This window comes from Puma concolor, chromosome F2 (assembly GCF_028749965.1).
Source record: "Puma concolor isolate L17-30 chromosome F2, mPumCon1.1.hap2, whole genome shotgun sequence".
In the NCBI taxonomy this organism is placed as follows: domain Eukaryota; kingdom Metazoa; phylum Chordata; class Mammalia; order Carnivora; family Felidae; genus Puma; species Puma concolor.
This window is the reverse complement of record NC_141684.1, coordinates 43,177,977-43,193,964: the sequence shown is the minus strand read 5'-3', so window position 1 is coordinate 43,193,964 and position 15,988 is coordinate 43,177,977. Positions and strand designations below refer to the sequence as shown.

The following is a 15,988-nucleotide window of genomic DNA, read 5'->3' as shown; positions in this document are numbered from 1 at the left end:
AAAATAGTAATAGTTTCCAAACCTCTATCATGAACGTGAATTTACTTTTATTATAAATGACTTATGTTATCAAAAAAAAAGGAATGTTATTATGTGTCTACTATGAACCAGGAGAATCAACACTAGTTAAATGCCTGCTGCTGGATGCTCAGCATTTTGTCATTGTGATCTCATTTGATCCATGAAATAACTATGTGAGATACGTATCATTATTATACATATCATTCATAGATGAGGAAATGGTGCTCAGTGAGATTAAGTAATTGACTTAAGGTCTTGTAGCAGGTAAATTGCGGAACTGGTGTTCTGTTAAACTTAAAAACCATGTTTTTTCCATTGAACCGGGCTGCCTCTGAAGTAGCTCACAGCCTAATAGAGAAAATACTGTATAGACAAAGAATCGCAAAGAATGTAGAATGCAGTGTGTACAAAGTACCATATTGACACAAAAGAGGAGTCATCAGCAGTTCCTGGGGAGGTACTGGAAGGCTTCTCAGAATGAGTGATATTTAGTCTTGTAGAATGAATATGAGTTTGCCAGGAAACACAGTGGGGAAGGGAATATCAGGCAGCAACATTTGTGATGTCAGAGAGACATAGAATAGCATAGCATATTTAGGAACTGCATTAGGTTGGTATGAATGGACCATAGACTGGTAGGGAGCAGTGGGAGATAAGCCTGGTTCTGTTAAGGGAAGCCAAATCTTAGACTACACTGTACATCAGGAGAAAGAATTAAGACCTCATTCTATAGGACAGTAGTTTTTAAACTTTTTCACTGATGTACACTTACTGTTGAGAACAAAGGCATACCTTCTCCAGCTGTGTTGTAGAATAAGAACCAAGCAGTTCTTTACTTTTAGTTCTTTTGATCCTTAAGAAGAATCATATTGAAGTATTCATGTTTTGGAAGGTTCATGGGAATGCATATTAAAAAGATAGTTTAAAGATATTTTAAAAGCTTAAAAAACACTTTTACGTTTATTTTTATTTTTGAAAGAGTATGAGTAGTGAGGGGCAGAGAGAGGGAGACACAGAATACGAAGCAGCCTCCAGGCTCTGAGCTGTCAGCACGGAGCTTGACGCGGGGCTCAAACCCATGAACCGTGAGACCATGACCTGAGCCGAAGTTGGACACTCAACCGACTGAGCCACCCAGGCGCCCCCAAAAAACACTTTGAAAGATTAAATATGCTTTCTAATTTTCATTGCTTTTATTTTTTATTTTCCAGTGTGAGATTCCTATTTCTAAGATCTTAACCGACTTTCCCTCTCCTATATTTTATGATGTGTACCTTGAATATACTGATGAAAATCAACACCAGTATGTTTGGGCTGTGCCTGTGTTAAACCTAAATCTTCAGCACAATAAAATATTTGTAAACCGAGGTAAGATATCCATATATACCATTCTCTCTCTGAGCTGAAAACCAATAAGTCAACCTTCATGATAATTTAATAAACCATGGGTTATAAAAAAGGTCATGGGTTTTCTCTTATTATATGGTTTTAGATAGTCTGCCAAGAAGTAAAACAATAAGACTGCTGATATATTTAGAAATTTCTGCCAAACATATGAGGCTTACTGTTAAGAAATTAAATATTATTGCTAACATGTAAATTGAGAAAAAGTAGTAGAACTATAAATTGGGGCTTCTTCAAGCTGTTCTCAAGCTGCTTTTCAGACAAGTTCATTTATTTTGTCCTCATATTATAAAATTCTTATTCAGGTAATTTGCAGGGAAAATCCTTCCAAACTGATGAAAGTCCAAACAATCAGAAGACATTCAAGTGAGGTCAGGAAAGCTATTACCAAGAATTTCTTGCAGCAATAGCTGTTTGTGCAATCATTTTATCTAAAACACAATGTATAATTCTGTGTTTTAAATTTATTCTGTAACTTCTCCTTGAGAACCAAGGTATTTTTTTTTTTTAATTTTTTTTTTTTCAACGTTTATTTATTTTTGGGACAGAGAGAGACAGAGCACGAACGGGGGAGGGGCAGAGAGAGAGGGAGACACAGAATCGGAAACAGGCTCCAGGCTCCGAGCCATGAGCCCAGAGCCTGACGCGGGGCTCGAACTCCCGGACCGCAAGATCGTGACCTGGCTGAAGTCGGATGCTTAACCGACTGCGCCACCCAGGCGCCCCTGAGAACCAAGGTATTTTTTAATGCCATCTTTTTCTTTTCTTTTTATGATAAAAGACAGTAGCCCCGGCAAGTGGCTTCTGACTCGGCGCATTTTCTTAGTGGATGCACTAAGTGGACGGGAAAATGACTTAGGAAGTCAGCCAAGATTAACTCGAATTGCTACCCAAATATCACTGAGGTAAGCAAACATTTGTTGTACTAAATTAAGGTTGGAGTGTATGGGAAAATGTGATAATGAAAGTGTTTACTGGTAATCATCAGATGAAAACAATAAGGACAACTGAATTGCAGCAATACATAGAGATTTTTAGATATCTGTGTAGACTGGTATATACACCAGTAGAAGTGAGGAGCTCCAGGGGGAGAATTCTGTTGAAGAACCTGAGGAGTTTTGTCAGAATGCACACTCTAGCCCTGCTGAATTAGAATGGGTTGGGAGGCGGAGGGGAACTGAATAGCAGTGGGCTGAAATGGGAATGTGAGAAGGAGCCTGCCCAGTGGTTTAATGGGTAGGCCCCTGGGTTTTCATTTCCTTTCATAGCTACTGCCTTGGCCCAGATTAACTATCAACACCTCCCTCTTCCTAGGAAATCTTAATGATGATCCTACCTTAGAATAGTGCCTTGTAGCCCTTATTTCTCTGTTTTTAAGTGTGAGATTCCTACCTCTAGATTATAACTGACTTTCCCCACTCTGATATATGTATTTTTTAACGTTTATTTATTTTTGAGAGAGAGAGGGAGAGAGAGCACGGACCAGGCAGGGACAGAGAGAGAGGGAGACACAGAATTCGAAGCAGGCTCCAGGCTCTGCACAGTCAGCACAGAATCCAATGTGGGGCTTGAACTCATGAACTGCGTGATCATGACCTGAGCTGAAGTCGGACGGACACTTAACTGACTGAGCCACCCAGGCGCCTCACCCACTCTAATATTTTTTGATGTGTACGTTGACTACACTGGCAAGAATCAACACCGCCATTTTACATGAGTCTGGCACTTTGAAGCACTTCAATATCCATATACATTTTTTCATTGTTATTTCATTCTGCTTTTCATAGCAATCTTATGAGGTACAGGCAGTATAGAAGCTTTATCATGTATCTTGCTGAAGTCCAAATATACTGTGTTTTTTAGCATCCCCTCAATCTACTAATGTAGTATCACTGATAAAAATGAAATTGGACCTAGTCAGGCCTAACCTGATTGTGGTAAAACCACACTGGCCCCTAGCATTTGGCATTTTGAATTTACAAACTATATTCATGCATTGAATTCAGCAAAATATGTTCCATTATGTACTATAAACAGCACTAGATATGACATGCATTATTTTGTTAAGAATTCATCTTTCTCCTTTGAAAATTATGGTGTTATCTGTCTTTTCCTAGGCTTCGTTTAACACTTCACTTTTGACTGTTCCTCAAAGATGGTTCATAGTACTTCAGTGATTTCCCTTGTAAACTTCATAGGACCTAGATCGCGAACAGCTTCTAATTTGTCTCAGACGGCATATTTTAATATTAAAGTTTTGACTACTTAAGATAGCTTATGTTGTTACCATTAGTTTGTTTGACCCTAGTCCTTATTAACTGGTTGATTCTGAGATCACCAAGACTATCCATATTACATTAAAACAACAACAACAACAGTAAGTCAGCTGTATGTTTAAGGACTTAGATATATTTATAACTAAAAATGTATTTTATTATAAACAGCATCTACCTTGTGCCCAACACAAAAAATGGAAACATTTACCCTCCCTTAATTACCATTGCCTACAGCGACATTGATATCAAAGATCCCAACAGCCAGTCTGTGAAGGTGAGTGCCATGCTATTCAGTGGCTCTGTATGTGTTAACGTAATACTGATGCAGTTTACATTATGGTCAAAGGTTATTAGTTCTTTTTTAAGTTTAAAAAAAAATACTGCACTAAATATAGTCAAGTCTTAATTACTTTTTACTACTAACGGTAAAGGTGAGTTCTTTACAGATCGTTCAAGTAAAAAAGCAAGAATTGAGTTTTTATCTAGACACCATCACCAGGGATACAATTGGGCATCCCTGTTCAGGATCCCGGGGGTACCCTGAAATATGCAGTGTCTGTCTCTGTCCTTTTTGCCAACTTGCTTGCACTAAGATTTTGTTTCCCTGGCTAATAAAAGCAGAAACTCGAACTTTTCAGCAGACATATGTGTTCCTCTTCTCATCAGGTTTGCCCACTTGATGAAAATGCACTTTGACAGGTAGAAAGATTCAAATCATCAGTAGTTTATAACTAGTAGTGCTGAAGGGAAGTAGAGAATAGTTTGGACCTGCAGCCAGGTTGGCTTCCTACTATTTCCCCAACTCAAAGTTAACTGCAGAACTAAAGGCCTCCTTTGCCTGGAAGGGCCTGTGAATGGAGTAGAGACCTCGTACACTCTGAAGACAGGCTACGCCAGAGAATGAGCCTGGAGAAGGCTCAGTTCCTCCTCCCAACCTCACGAGTAGTCAGATAAAGCATCTCTGCTTTGAGGAGTGGTGCATGACAGAGATATAGAGACCAAAACCAGAGGTAATCCTTCTATACTTTTTCCTCAGAGAGATTAAGTGGCCATTCCCTTCCCTGTCTGGAAACATGAGAGGTATTTAAGCATTCCCTACCTCCAAACCTCACTAATAGCTTTTAATTTCTACTATTTTACTTTTCTGAATTTTGGCTACTTTTGGCTTCTGTATTGTATTTGTACTCAGCTGCTACTAGATTCAGGCTGCCATTAAAGAAAAAGTAGGCACATAACATAACTCTTCTCTGAAAGATTTTACCTCCTCATTTGTATGACCGAATTGGACGTTAAAATTAGTTTCCATTGCCTGAGCTCATATGCACCATAACAAGAGGAGAGGAAAATCCAGAAACTCACTTAGTAACAACAAGGCTGCCTGGTTTAAAATTTCCTGGTTAGGGACACCACCTGGGTGGCTCAGTCGGATAAGCTCTGTGTTGAGCCCCAAGTGGAGCCCTGCGTCAGGCTCTGTGCTGACAGCGTGGAGCCTGCTTGAGATTCTCTGTCTGTCTCTCTGTGTCTGTCTCTCTCTCTCAAAATAAATAAATTTTAAAAATTAAAAAAAATAATAAAATTTCCTGGGTAACCAAGAGTATATTTATTTTAAGATAAAACACTTCCGGGTCTTTTCTTTAACAATCTTTTTATTTGCTTAAAATATTCCAAAGTAAGTCTTGATAAATTGGAAAATAATAGATACAAAAAGAATTGCGAGAATCATGTAACTATACTGATGAAGTCCACCTCAGATTCCTTCTAAGTATAGAATGTACAGTTCTTTCATCATTTCTTAATTTTTCATGAGAGGTGTTGCAAAAATTCTACATTAGTGAAGCATTCAGCTACGTCTTGGCTCTCTCACCAACAGCAAATAACTTTCCCTCACATTTTCTGAGCAGATCAAGAGCATCCCTCAGATTTGCCCTCAGATGAATGCCCTCAGTTGAATGCCCTCAGTTTTCCTCTGTAATACTTCAGCATCTCTGTTTCATTATCCTTCCTGTCTCTTGCTCCGATTTTTACGAACAGAGTGCCCTTCCTCCTTACTTAATTTTCTACCTGTGCTTGTGTGTAGTACTTTCTCCAGCATCCTGTTTCACCGCTCTTCCCTTATTCACCCAGCTTCTCTGCTGGCCCCTTTCCTTTGCCTGTAACAACTATCAAGTCCTCCTGTCTTAAATACAGTAAAACAACCAAACAATAAAATCTTTCCTCAGTTCTGCCAGTTTTTTAGCTTGCTATCGTATATCTTTCCTTGATTTTCCAGCCATTTACTCTTTCATCATTTGCAGTCTAGCTCTTGCCATTTTGTGTCTTTGAAAACCTCTTGCTTAAAGGTCAGCAACGAATTCCACGTACGCTGGCTTTATTTCTTTAACCTGACATACAATATTTGACATTGTATTTCCAGACATATTCTTGAACCTCTATTCTGTTATCTTGATAAGACTTCGGTATCTCGCCTCTTCTGCCTCTCACAGTCCTGTTTCTCTACCCTTTACTGGTTTCTCTTTCTCTTCTTGTCTCTTAATAGAGTGGTATCCCTAAGATTCTCGTTCAGCCCTTTGATTAATGCCTTCTAAGGTGTGATTGTTTAGCTAGTTGCTAAATTCTTGCTACACAAGATTTGTCACATTCCTCAGTTACAGACACCTATCAGAAAATGAAATATCATTAGTTTGGTTTGACTGCTGTTAATGAACCTAAATGAGCTCCTAATGAACCCCTCTTTCTTCAATGTGTGTTTAAAAGGTATATTTAAAGCAGCATGAACAATTCCTCAGAGTATTTCCACTTATATATAAAAAAAGGTCAACTCTAAAAATACTGATAGATTAAAAATAGGCATTTCTCCAACAAATATATCTTTATAGTAAAAGTAGGTTTGTGTTACATAATTTCAGTATGGCTAATTTACTTTGTTTTAAATTTCAGGTTTCTTTCTCAGTCAAATATGAAATGAATCAAGGAGAAGCACAAGTCCAGACAGATGTGAGTTTGTTTTAACTTGTTAAAATATTTACAGTATATTTCTTAATTAAAAAATGTTTAAGTACACAAGGGAGTTGTCAAAATAGTTCTGCGATAGATCCTTCAACCAGCCTCCCCTAATGTTCACCTGTTACATAACCATAGTACAGTGATCATAATAAGGGCATTAACATTGATGTAATCCTATTAACTGATCTGCATATCCTTTGAATTTCATAAGTTTTTTCACTATCCTTTTTTTAAAATTTTTTTTAATGTTTATTTATTTTTGAGAGAGAGGAGAGACAGAGTGTGAACGAGGGAGGGGCAAAGAGAGGGAGACACAGAATCTGAATCAGGCTCCAGTCTCTGAGCTGTCAGCACAGAGTCTTACACGGGGCTCGAACTCGTGAACCGTGAGATCATGACCTGAGCTGAAGTCGGACACTTAACCAACGGAGGCACTCAGGCGCCTGCCTCTCACTATCCTTTTTTTGGTTTAGGACCCAAATTGCTTTTGCTTTTGGTGATCATGTCTCCTTAGTCTCCTTTAATCTGTGACAGTTCCTCAATTTTTCTTTGTCTTTCATGACCCCATCCCAACACTTTTGAAGAGTACTGGTTATTTATTTTGACCTTCAGTTGGGGTTGTCTGATATTTTCTCATAATTAAATCAAGTTTTGATACAGATACTACAGATATGATGTTGTGCCCTTCTCAGTGCATCATATCAGAAGGTACATGATGTCAGGATGTCTTATTACTAATGATGTTAACTTGGATCATGTCTAAGGTGCTATATGCAGAGTTCTCCAAATAGTATTTTCTTGTTTGTAATTAATAAGTATCCTGTGGAGAGAGAGTTTGAGAGGATGCAAATATCCTGCTTCTTATTATCCTTTTGGTCTCTGATTTTAGTATCTAGTGATGATTCTTATCTATAAAAAGTATTACCGTGACATCTGCCTGATGGTGATTTTTCTCTTTTTTTAATTTTTTTTTCTATTTTTCATTTCTTCTATGTTTGTTAAATGGAATTCTAGAAGAAGTTGTCCCTTTGCCCACATGGATTTATTTATTCAATGATTTCTTTAAAAAAATTTTTTTTTTAATGTTTTATTTATTTTGGAGACAGAGATAGAGCATGAACAGGGGAGGGGCAGAGAGAGAGAGAGAGAGGGAGACACAGAATCTGAAGCTGGCTCCAGGCTCTGAGCTGTCAGCACAGAGCCTGACGCGGGACTCAAACTCAGAAACCATGAGATCATGACCTGAGCCAAAGTCGGACGCTTAACTGACTGAGCCACCCAGGTGCCCCTATTCAGTGATTTCTTTAAATCAGTATAGATTACTGTATATTTATTTTATTCTAATGATTATAATTCATTACTATCTATCTTCTTGGTCAAATTGTCCTAGATTTGGCCATTAAGAGTTCCTTCAACTTGGCCTCTATCCACCATTTTTTTTTTTTAGCATTTCTTTACTCTATTTGCATATTTGAACATTGATGAGGGAAATTACATATATTCCAAAATGTTGTGTTTTTTTAGATTGCTTTAGGCGTTTTGGGTGGGCTGGCTGTTTTATCATCTCTTTTGAAGACAGCAGGATGGAAGAGGCGCATTGGGAGTCCCATGATTGATTTACAGGTATGATCTCAGGAGTTTTTGACTATTTTGTGTCTTTCTTTTAAGATACAGCTGGAGAATGAGTAAAACACTCCCTTCTTTCCCTGGGGTATATAACCAGAAGAGGTGTGTGCACACCGCATTTTCCTCCCACATCGCTGTGTGCCGGTCCACACTCCCACCCGCAGTGCTGTTCTTATTTCCACACATCCTCACCAACGCTTGGTATTTTCCAGCGTTTCCATTTATTGCCAATCTGGCAGTGCAAGTAGTACGTCACTGTTGATTTCATTTTCATTTCTCTGCTTTTCATAGCCTTTATTAATCATTTTGGTTTCCCTTTTTGTAAACTGCCTGTTTATATCCCTTGCCAATTTTTCTATTTGGTTTCCAGTTTTTCTCGTTGATTTAAAGTAGTTTTTTGTATTTTCTAAATATGAATCCCCTTTTGGTTTTTGATGTTGAAATATGTCCTCCAAATATGACCCATCTGTTATCTTTATCTATGTGTTACTTTGTTTAACAGAGACTCTTAATTTTGATATTGTCACATTGATTAGTTTTTCATGTGCCTCTGGAATATTTTTTTAGGAAAACCTTCCCAGTCTCAAGATCACAAAGATATCCTCCCAGGTTTTATTCTATTAACTTTATAGTTTTACATCTCATATAGTCGTTTTTAATTTACCTTTGTTTTTATTTTTATCTAACATTTATTGAATGTATGCTAGGCACTTTTTTTTTTTTTTTTAATTTTTTTTTTCAACGTTTATTTATTTTTGGGACAGAGAGAGACAGAGCATGAACGGGGGAGGGGCAGAGAGAGAGAGGAAGACACAGAATCTGAAACAGGCTCCAGGCTCCGAGCCATCAGCCCAGAGCCCGATGCGGGGCTCGAACTCACGGACCGCGAGATCGTGACCTGGCTGAAGTCGGACACTTAACCGACTGCGCCACCCAGGCGCCCCAACTAGGCACTTTTTTAAAGCTTTATTTATATAATTTATTTAATCCTCACAATAGCTCTATGAGATTAGATACTATTATTATCATTCCCATTTTACACAGAATGAAATTGTGGCAGAAGTGAAATAAACTTTCTACTCATTTAATTTTTTACAACTCAGTAATAGGTGGTATTTATTTCCATTTTGCTGATGAGTTACCTGAGAAAGGCAACATAGTAACTTGTTTGTACTGATACATCTTCCCCACACCAAAGCCAGTGTGCCAAGGAATCAGAGGAGAGGCGCTTGGTTTACTGTTTGGAATAGTTACGAAAGGCTTTCCAGAGAAATGAACTTTAGGGTGGGTTGGGTTATCTGAGCATTCCACAGATAGTCACTGAGGACCTGCTTTCTGATTGCCAAGAACACTACCAGGTGCTGGGATGTGATAGTGAGCAAAGACAGATTGGGTCTCTACTTTCAGACCTCATGAGAGTTTGCCACAGAGAAGAAAGAATATTTGATGGAACAATAAGCAATGCCCATTTCATTCCACAAAATAATTCAAATGCAAGTTAATCATGGAGTGGTTGGAACTGGCATATGAAGTTTAAAAAGTCCATTTTGGTCTAGGTTGTGAAGGACCTTATGGGTCTGGAATTTATACCCTAGTGAAGAGTCATTGTACATTTTTAGGAAAAGGAGTGACACAATCCAATTTACATTTAATTTTTCCAATTTAGATTTTAGAAAGCTAACTCTGGTGGTAGTATGAAGGACTGATTGGGGTAAAGGGCTCCAAACTAGGAGAGAATTAGGAAGCAATGTAACTTTCTTAGATAGTGAAAAGATAAGCCGGGTTGAGTAAGACAATGTTGGTAATGGACTGAAAGGTACAGATTCAAAGGAACCAGGAGGTGTCCACAGTTGGGCTTTATAACTGAATAATCTATAGATATATGACACAGGCTTTAAACTTGAGAAACTGGGTAGAAAATAGGTTACTAAAAGTGATAGTATAAATAGATTGAGTCTATAACCGCTATAATTCTCTTTTTAAATTGCAGACAGTTATGAAATTCTTGGTGTACTATGCTGGTGATCTGGCCAATGTTTTTTTCATCATCACTGTGGGAACAGGTCTATATTGGCTTATTTTCTTCAAAGTACGTGAGTTTCTCAATTTAACCTAAATGTTCATACCTGAATAAGTGAGGCTGTCTTTATAGAGGAACTATCTTTATTTGGGGATATTTCTGATCAAGAGAATTGAGTGAGGCAAGTGATGAACTCCCGATTCCTTGAATATGGTATTTACTGAGTCTCACCACCTACCTCTTTTATGCTTTCTTTGGTTTATAAATTGTGCTTCTTAAAAACCCTGTATGGTCATATTTAACAGTGTAATTTATATCGTAGGCACAGAAATCTATCTCTGTTTTGCTACCAGTGCCAGCTCAGGAAGAACGTCTTGTTACTTATGTGGGATGTGCTTTTGCTCTGAAGGTAAGTTTTAAAGGACAGGTTCCTGAATTTAAAAAACCTGCTAATAAACTCATAAGTCTTTAAAATGCTTTCAAAATCTTTGGTGTAAAATTTAGTGTGATTTTACTTTTTTTGTTTATTTTTATTTTTTAAAGTTTTATTTATTTAAGTAATCTCTACACCCAACATGGAGCTCGACCTCACAACCCTGAGATCAAGAGTTGCCTGCTCTTCCCACTGAGCCAGCCAGGTGCCCCAAATTTAGTTTGATTTTATTTTTAATTTATTATTTATTTATTCTTTTTTTTTTTTTTTTTTTTTTTAATTTGAGAGAAAGAGTCAGGGAGTGGCAAAGAGAGAGAGGGAGAGAGAGAATCCCAAGCATGCTTCTTTCCATCAGCGCTTGGAGCCTGATGCAGGGCTTGATCCCATGAACTGTGAGATCATGACCTGAGGCGAAACCAAGAGTCAGACATTTAACCAACTAAGCCACCCAGCTGCCCCTCTAATCAGTCTTATTTAAAATACTTAAGGAGCTCCTGGGTGGTTCAGTTGCTTAAACGTTCAACTCTTAGCTTCAGATCAGCTCTCGTGGTTTGTGGGATCAAGCACTGTGTCAGGCTCCAAGCTGGCAGTGTGGAGTCTGCTTGGGATTCTCTCTCTCCTCTCCCTCTATCTCTCCCTCGTGTATTGTGTGCTCTCTCTTTCTGTCTCTTAAAGATAAATAAACATTAAAAGAAAAAAAAGCACGAATTATTTTATTTTACCAAGAAAGTCTACTTTTATTTATAATAGGTAGTTCATTCTGAAAAACTGACTTAAATAATTTTCATAAGAAGCCATACATATTTTTGAATTAATACAAGTTAATTTGATAAAGTGATATTTAATTATATGACTTTTCTTTTTGAAGTCTGATGGTGCATTCACAATACCTTTAGGCATGAATTTTATCTCTTTAGTGGACAATAAAAGGTACCACTTTGGATAAAGTGCTGAAATCTAGAATTTCTTTTCTCTGTCTCCATATTTCTTTCCTCCTCTTCTCATGGCGTCTCCTCTCCCTATTTCATTGTTCTATCAATGTACGGGAAGCTGTCTAACATGGTTCTGGTAGATCTCATCCCGTTGTACTATGATTATTAGTGTCTGCTTTTCCCACTGATCTGTGAGCTTCTTGAAGGAAGGAATCATGTCATACTTAACACTTGTATTCTTTGATAAATAATGCTTCTACTAGGAAGAACGCCCCAAATTAAACATATTACTTATGTTAAAATGAAAAAGATGTGTTTCAACAACACATTTTTAAAAATTAGCAATCTCAATACCAGAAATAGACAGTAAAGGCATCTTAAAACTTTAATTAAGACAGCAAATTACAGTTGAAAAATACCTTTACTCATAAAGAAATCAGATGATCTAGAAAATAAAGTGTGCTTTTGGAAACCTAGGGAAAGAGAGTCAATTATGCATGGCTTCTGTATGAGAAGGTAGTATGTCTACTTTTTTCACATCCCTATTTTAAAGAAAGAAGAAAGGAGGGCAAATTAATGTGTATAAAAATTTTGTGAATTTGTTGATTCCATGTTACTTGATGAGCTTCTAGTGATCCCATAATGATATTATAACTTTGTCATTGTGTATTGTATATTCTTGTGATTAAGTATATTTGTTTCTTAAAAAAAAATCATCATTATTTTCATAGGCAGGTTTTTTTAAATGTTACATATTATTTTTGAGAGAGAGAAAGAGAGACAGTGTGGGGGGCAGGGAACAGAGAGAAAGGGAGACACAGAATCTGAAGCCGACTCCAGGCTCTGAGCTGTTACCATAGATTGCAACATGGGGCTCAAACTCACAAACCATGAAATTGTGATCTGAGCTGAAGTCAGCCGCTTAACCAACTGAGCCACCAGGTGCCCCTCCATAAGCATGGATACATTTCAAATGTTTTGTTTGTCATTTTCAGGCTCTGCAATTTTTGCATAAGCTTATGTCCCAGATTACCATAGATATATTCTTTATTGACTGGGAGCGACCTAAAGGAAAGGTTCTGAAAGCTGTTGAAGGTAACTGAAATAACCATTGTACCAAAATGCTTTTGCTGCTTTTTCAGAACAAAGATGAAACCCTCTTGCTTATTTTCTCTCTCTGACCAGGTGAGGGCGGTGTTCGCAGTGCCATGGTTCCTGTGAGCATATGGAGAACATATTTTGTAGCAAATGAATGGAATGAAATTCAAACTGTGAGAAAAATTAATCCACTCTTCCAAATACTTACTGTCCTCTTTTTTTTGGAGGTATGAACTTTTGTAATTGTGTGTGACTTCTGTGTGCCTCATATATATTAATTTCATGTAATTCCAGCTACATTTTTTTTCCAGCTACATTTTCACATCAGTGGAAGTCTTCTAAAGTTTTCTAAAGTTATCAAGCCATTACAAAGAGTGGCTTTTAAAAACTTTGTTAAAATACACATAACATGTAAAACAAACCAAAAAATCGCCTGGGTGGCTCAGTCTGTTGAGTGTCTGACTCTTGATTTTAGCTCAGGTCATGATCCCAGGGTTGTGGGATCGAGCCCTGCTTCGGGTTCTGTGCGGCGCATGGAGCCTGCTTAAGGTTCCTCCTCCCTCTGCCCCTCTCCTCTGCTCACTATCTCTCTGTCTCTCTAAAATAAAAATTAAAAAAAAAAAATACACATAACATGAAATTTACCATCTTAACCATTTTTCAGTGTGTAGTTCAGTCTCATTAGGTACATTCATCTTGTTGTGCCACCAGCCCCTAAGACTCTTTTCATCTTGCACAACTGAAATTCTGTACTCATTAAACAACAACTTCCCATACCCCTTCCCCAGCCCCTGACGATTGCCATTCTACTCTGTCTCTTTCAGTTTGATTACTCTAGGTAAGGAGCAGTTTGTTTTGTTTTGTTTATTTTTGAGAGAGAAAGAGCATGAGCAGGGGAGGGGCAGAGAGAGAGGGAGAGGGACACAGAATTCGAAGCAAGCTCTGGAATCTGAGCTGTCAGCACAGAGCCTGACATGGGACTCAAACTCACGAACTGCGAGATCATGACCTGAGCCGAAGTCAGACGCTTAACTGACTGAGCCACCCAGGTGCCCCAGGAGCCGTTTTTAAACTACTGGTTTGTATCAAAATCCCCTGGGAAGCTTTTGCAAAATATCTGTTCCTGGTCTCACCCCTAGAGATTATGTTTGACTCAGTAGCTCTGAGGTCTAGTTATCTGTGTTTTGAAAAAAAAACAAAACAAAACAAAAAACTTTTCTTTCTCAGTCACATTCTTACTAGAATTACAATTCTGCATCAGAACCACTATCACAGGTGAAGTTTTTCAACCAATTATCATTGAATGCTTGCTGTGGGCTACGTTCAGTGCTGAGAGCTGCACTATGCACAGAGAATGGGTGATGCTTATGATGCCTTTGCAGCTATTTCATGGATCTGGTTGGAATTATTAAAGGAAGTATTCAGTACTGAATAGGAGACTGAACTATGAAAACCATTTATGTGGGTAATAGATTTTCTCAGGAATTAGCTGCTTAAATAAAGTTAGATATGAATTACTAACTCATGTCTGTCTGCCTTCCTTTTTCCTTCTTTTCTTCCTTTCCCTTTCTTTCCTTTTTTAAGCTGGGAAAATATATGTATTTCTAAGGCATATGAATGATTTTTCAAAAATTCATGTATAGTTTTGTTTGTTAACAGTGTTCTATAGAGCTTTAAAAGGTGTTATATGAAAAAGAATTTTTTTAGATGAGCACATTTGGAAAGCATTGGATTCAATAAAGTCATGGAGATTTCTTTACTGTAAAACTTACCAGAACTGGAGCACCTGGGTGGCTCAGTTGGTTGGGCGACTGACTTCAGCTCAGGTCATGATCTCACAGTTTGTGAGTTCGAGCCCCACGTCGGGCTCTGTGCTGACAACTTGGAGCCTGGAGCCTTCTTCGGATTCTGTGTCTCCCCCTCTCTCTACCCCTCCTCTGCTCACACTCTGTGTCTCTCTGTCTCGATAATAAATAAACGTTTAAAAAAAATTAAAAAAAAAAAAAACTTACCAGAACCTTTATTCAATGAGAGTGGAAGGCATGGACAGGAGTATAATGTACAGACTATACTTACTCAGCTATGGCTTCCTTTTATCACAGAAGGTACCTCCTTCAAAAGACATTTTGCGAAAAACATTTGCAAAAACCACTGTTGAAAAGTATAAGAAGTATTTTGCATAGTGCCTGGCATATGTTAAAAATGTGTGAAATGCTAGTTGTTCATTGCTGTTTACTGAGTAAAGTTTCATTCTTCTTGACAGAAATTTTTTAATTTTGTCAGTGTGTGATAATAAGGTTATATCTGGCCCTTAGTCATATTGAAGAGATTTCCAAATGAACTAACTAAATATTTTGTTTTGTAATGAAAACTCCTGGATAATTATTTTTAATATAGATTTTCTAATGTTTGTACAAACTTTTATAAATATTTTAGTTTTTTAAAGTAAGGGTAGGGAAGAGTGTCTCATTTTCATAGCAGAGCCGTTTTCTTTATCCATGTCTATTTAAATTTTTCTTTTTTTTACTTCAGGTTGTAGGATTCAAGAACTTAGCATTAATGGACTCATCCTCTAGTCTTTCCAGAAGCCCAACTAGCTATATAGCTCCCTATAGCCGCATTTTAAGATACGCAGTGTCTACTGCTCTTTGGCTAGTCATTGGAAGTTTACAGGTAACAACAGATCATACTTTTTAGTAACATTGCCTTTCCATATTTATAACTCTGTTTACATACTAATTATCTTCAAATATTGACCACAATCTTGGTTTCTACAGCAGAAATAAGGTAACAGTGGAAACAACAATAGCAAATAGCTCACATTGTGTTATGATCCAGGCCCTGTGGTAATTAATTGCATTGTAAATATTAACTTAATCTTTATAGTAGCCCTCAGAGATAGTTTCTATTAGTATCCTCATTTTATAGATGAGGACACTGGGGCGCAGAAAGGCTAAATAGTTTGCTAAAGTCATGCAGTTAGAGATCGACAGAACTGGAATTTGAACCTCTGATGTCAGAGCCAACCCAGTGGGCTCCAAAAGGTCTTTCAGACCTGCAGCTTTCTAGTCAGAGGACGGACTTTGTGTTTAGTTTATATAAACTATAGGGATAGCTAAGCTACTTTTATTTATTATTTTTTTTAAGGTTCACTTATTTTTGACAGAGAAAGAGA

At 37.6% G+C, this 15,988-nt stretch overlaps 1 protein-coding gene across 4 annotated transcripts in view; it reads left to right on the top strand.

Moving 5' to 3' along the window:
• Positions 1-15,988, top strand: part of TMEM67 (transmembrane protein 67) — a 70,999-nt gene that overhangs the window by 35,747 nt on the left and 19,264 nt on the right. For 3 of the 4 annotated variants that reach the window (XR_015246525.1, XM_086695007.1, XM_025922726.2), the window contains 10 exons: positions 1,233-1,389; positions 2,207-2,330; positions 3,870-3,975; positions 6,639-6,695; positions 8,229-8,327; positions 10,321-10,419; positions 10,673-10,759; positions 12,711-12,810; positions 12,901-13,040; positions 15,346-15,486. Coding sequence is in view for 3 of the 4 variants with exons in the window: in XM_086695007.1 (XP_086551133.1) it covers positions 1,233-1,389; positions 2,207-2,330; positions 3,870-3,975; positions 6,639-6,695; positions 8,229-8,327; positions 10,321-10,419; positions 10,673-10,759; positions 12,711-12,810; positions 12,901-13,040; positions 15,346-15,486 (1,110 nt within the window). In the remaining variant the exon portion in view is untranslated. The remainder of the gene's footprint in view (positions 1-1,232; positions 1,390-2,206; positions 2,331-3,869; positions 3,976-6,638; positions 6,696-8,228; positions 8,328-10,320; positions 10,420-10,672; positions 10,760-12,710; positions 12,811-12,900; positions 13,041-15,345; positions 15,487-15,988) is intronic. The other variant, XM_086695006.1, reaches the window with a different exon arrangement.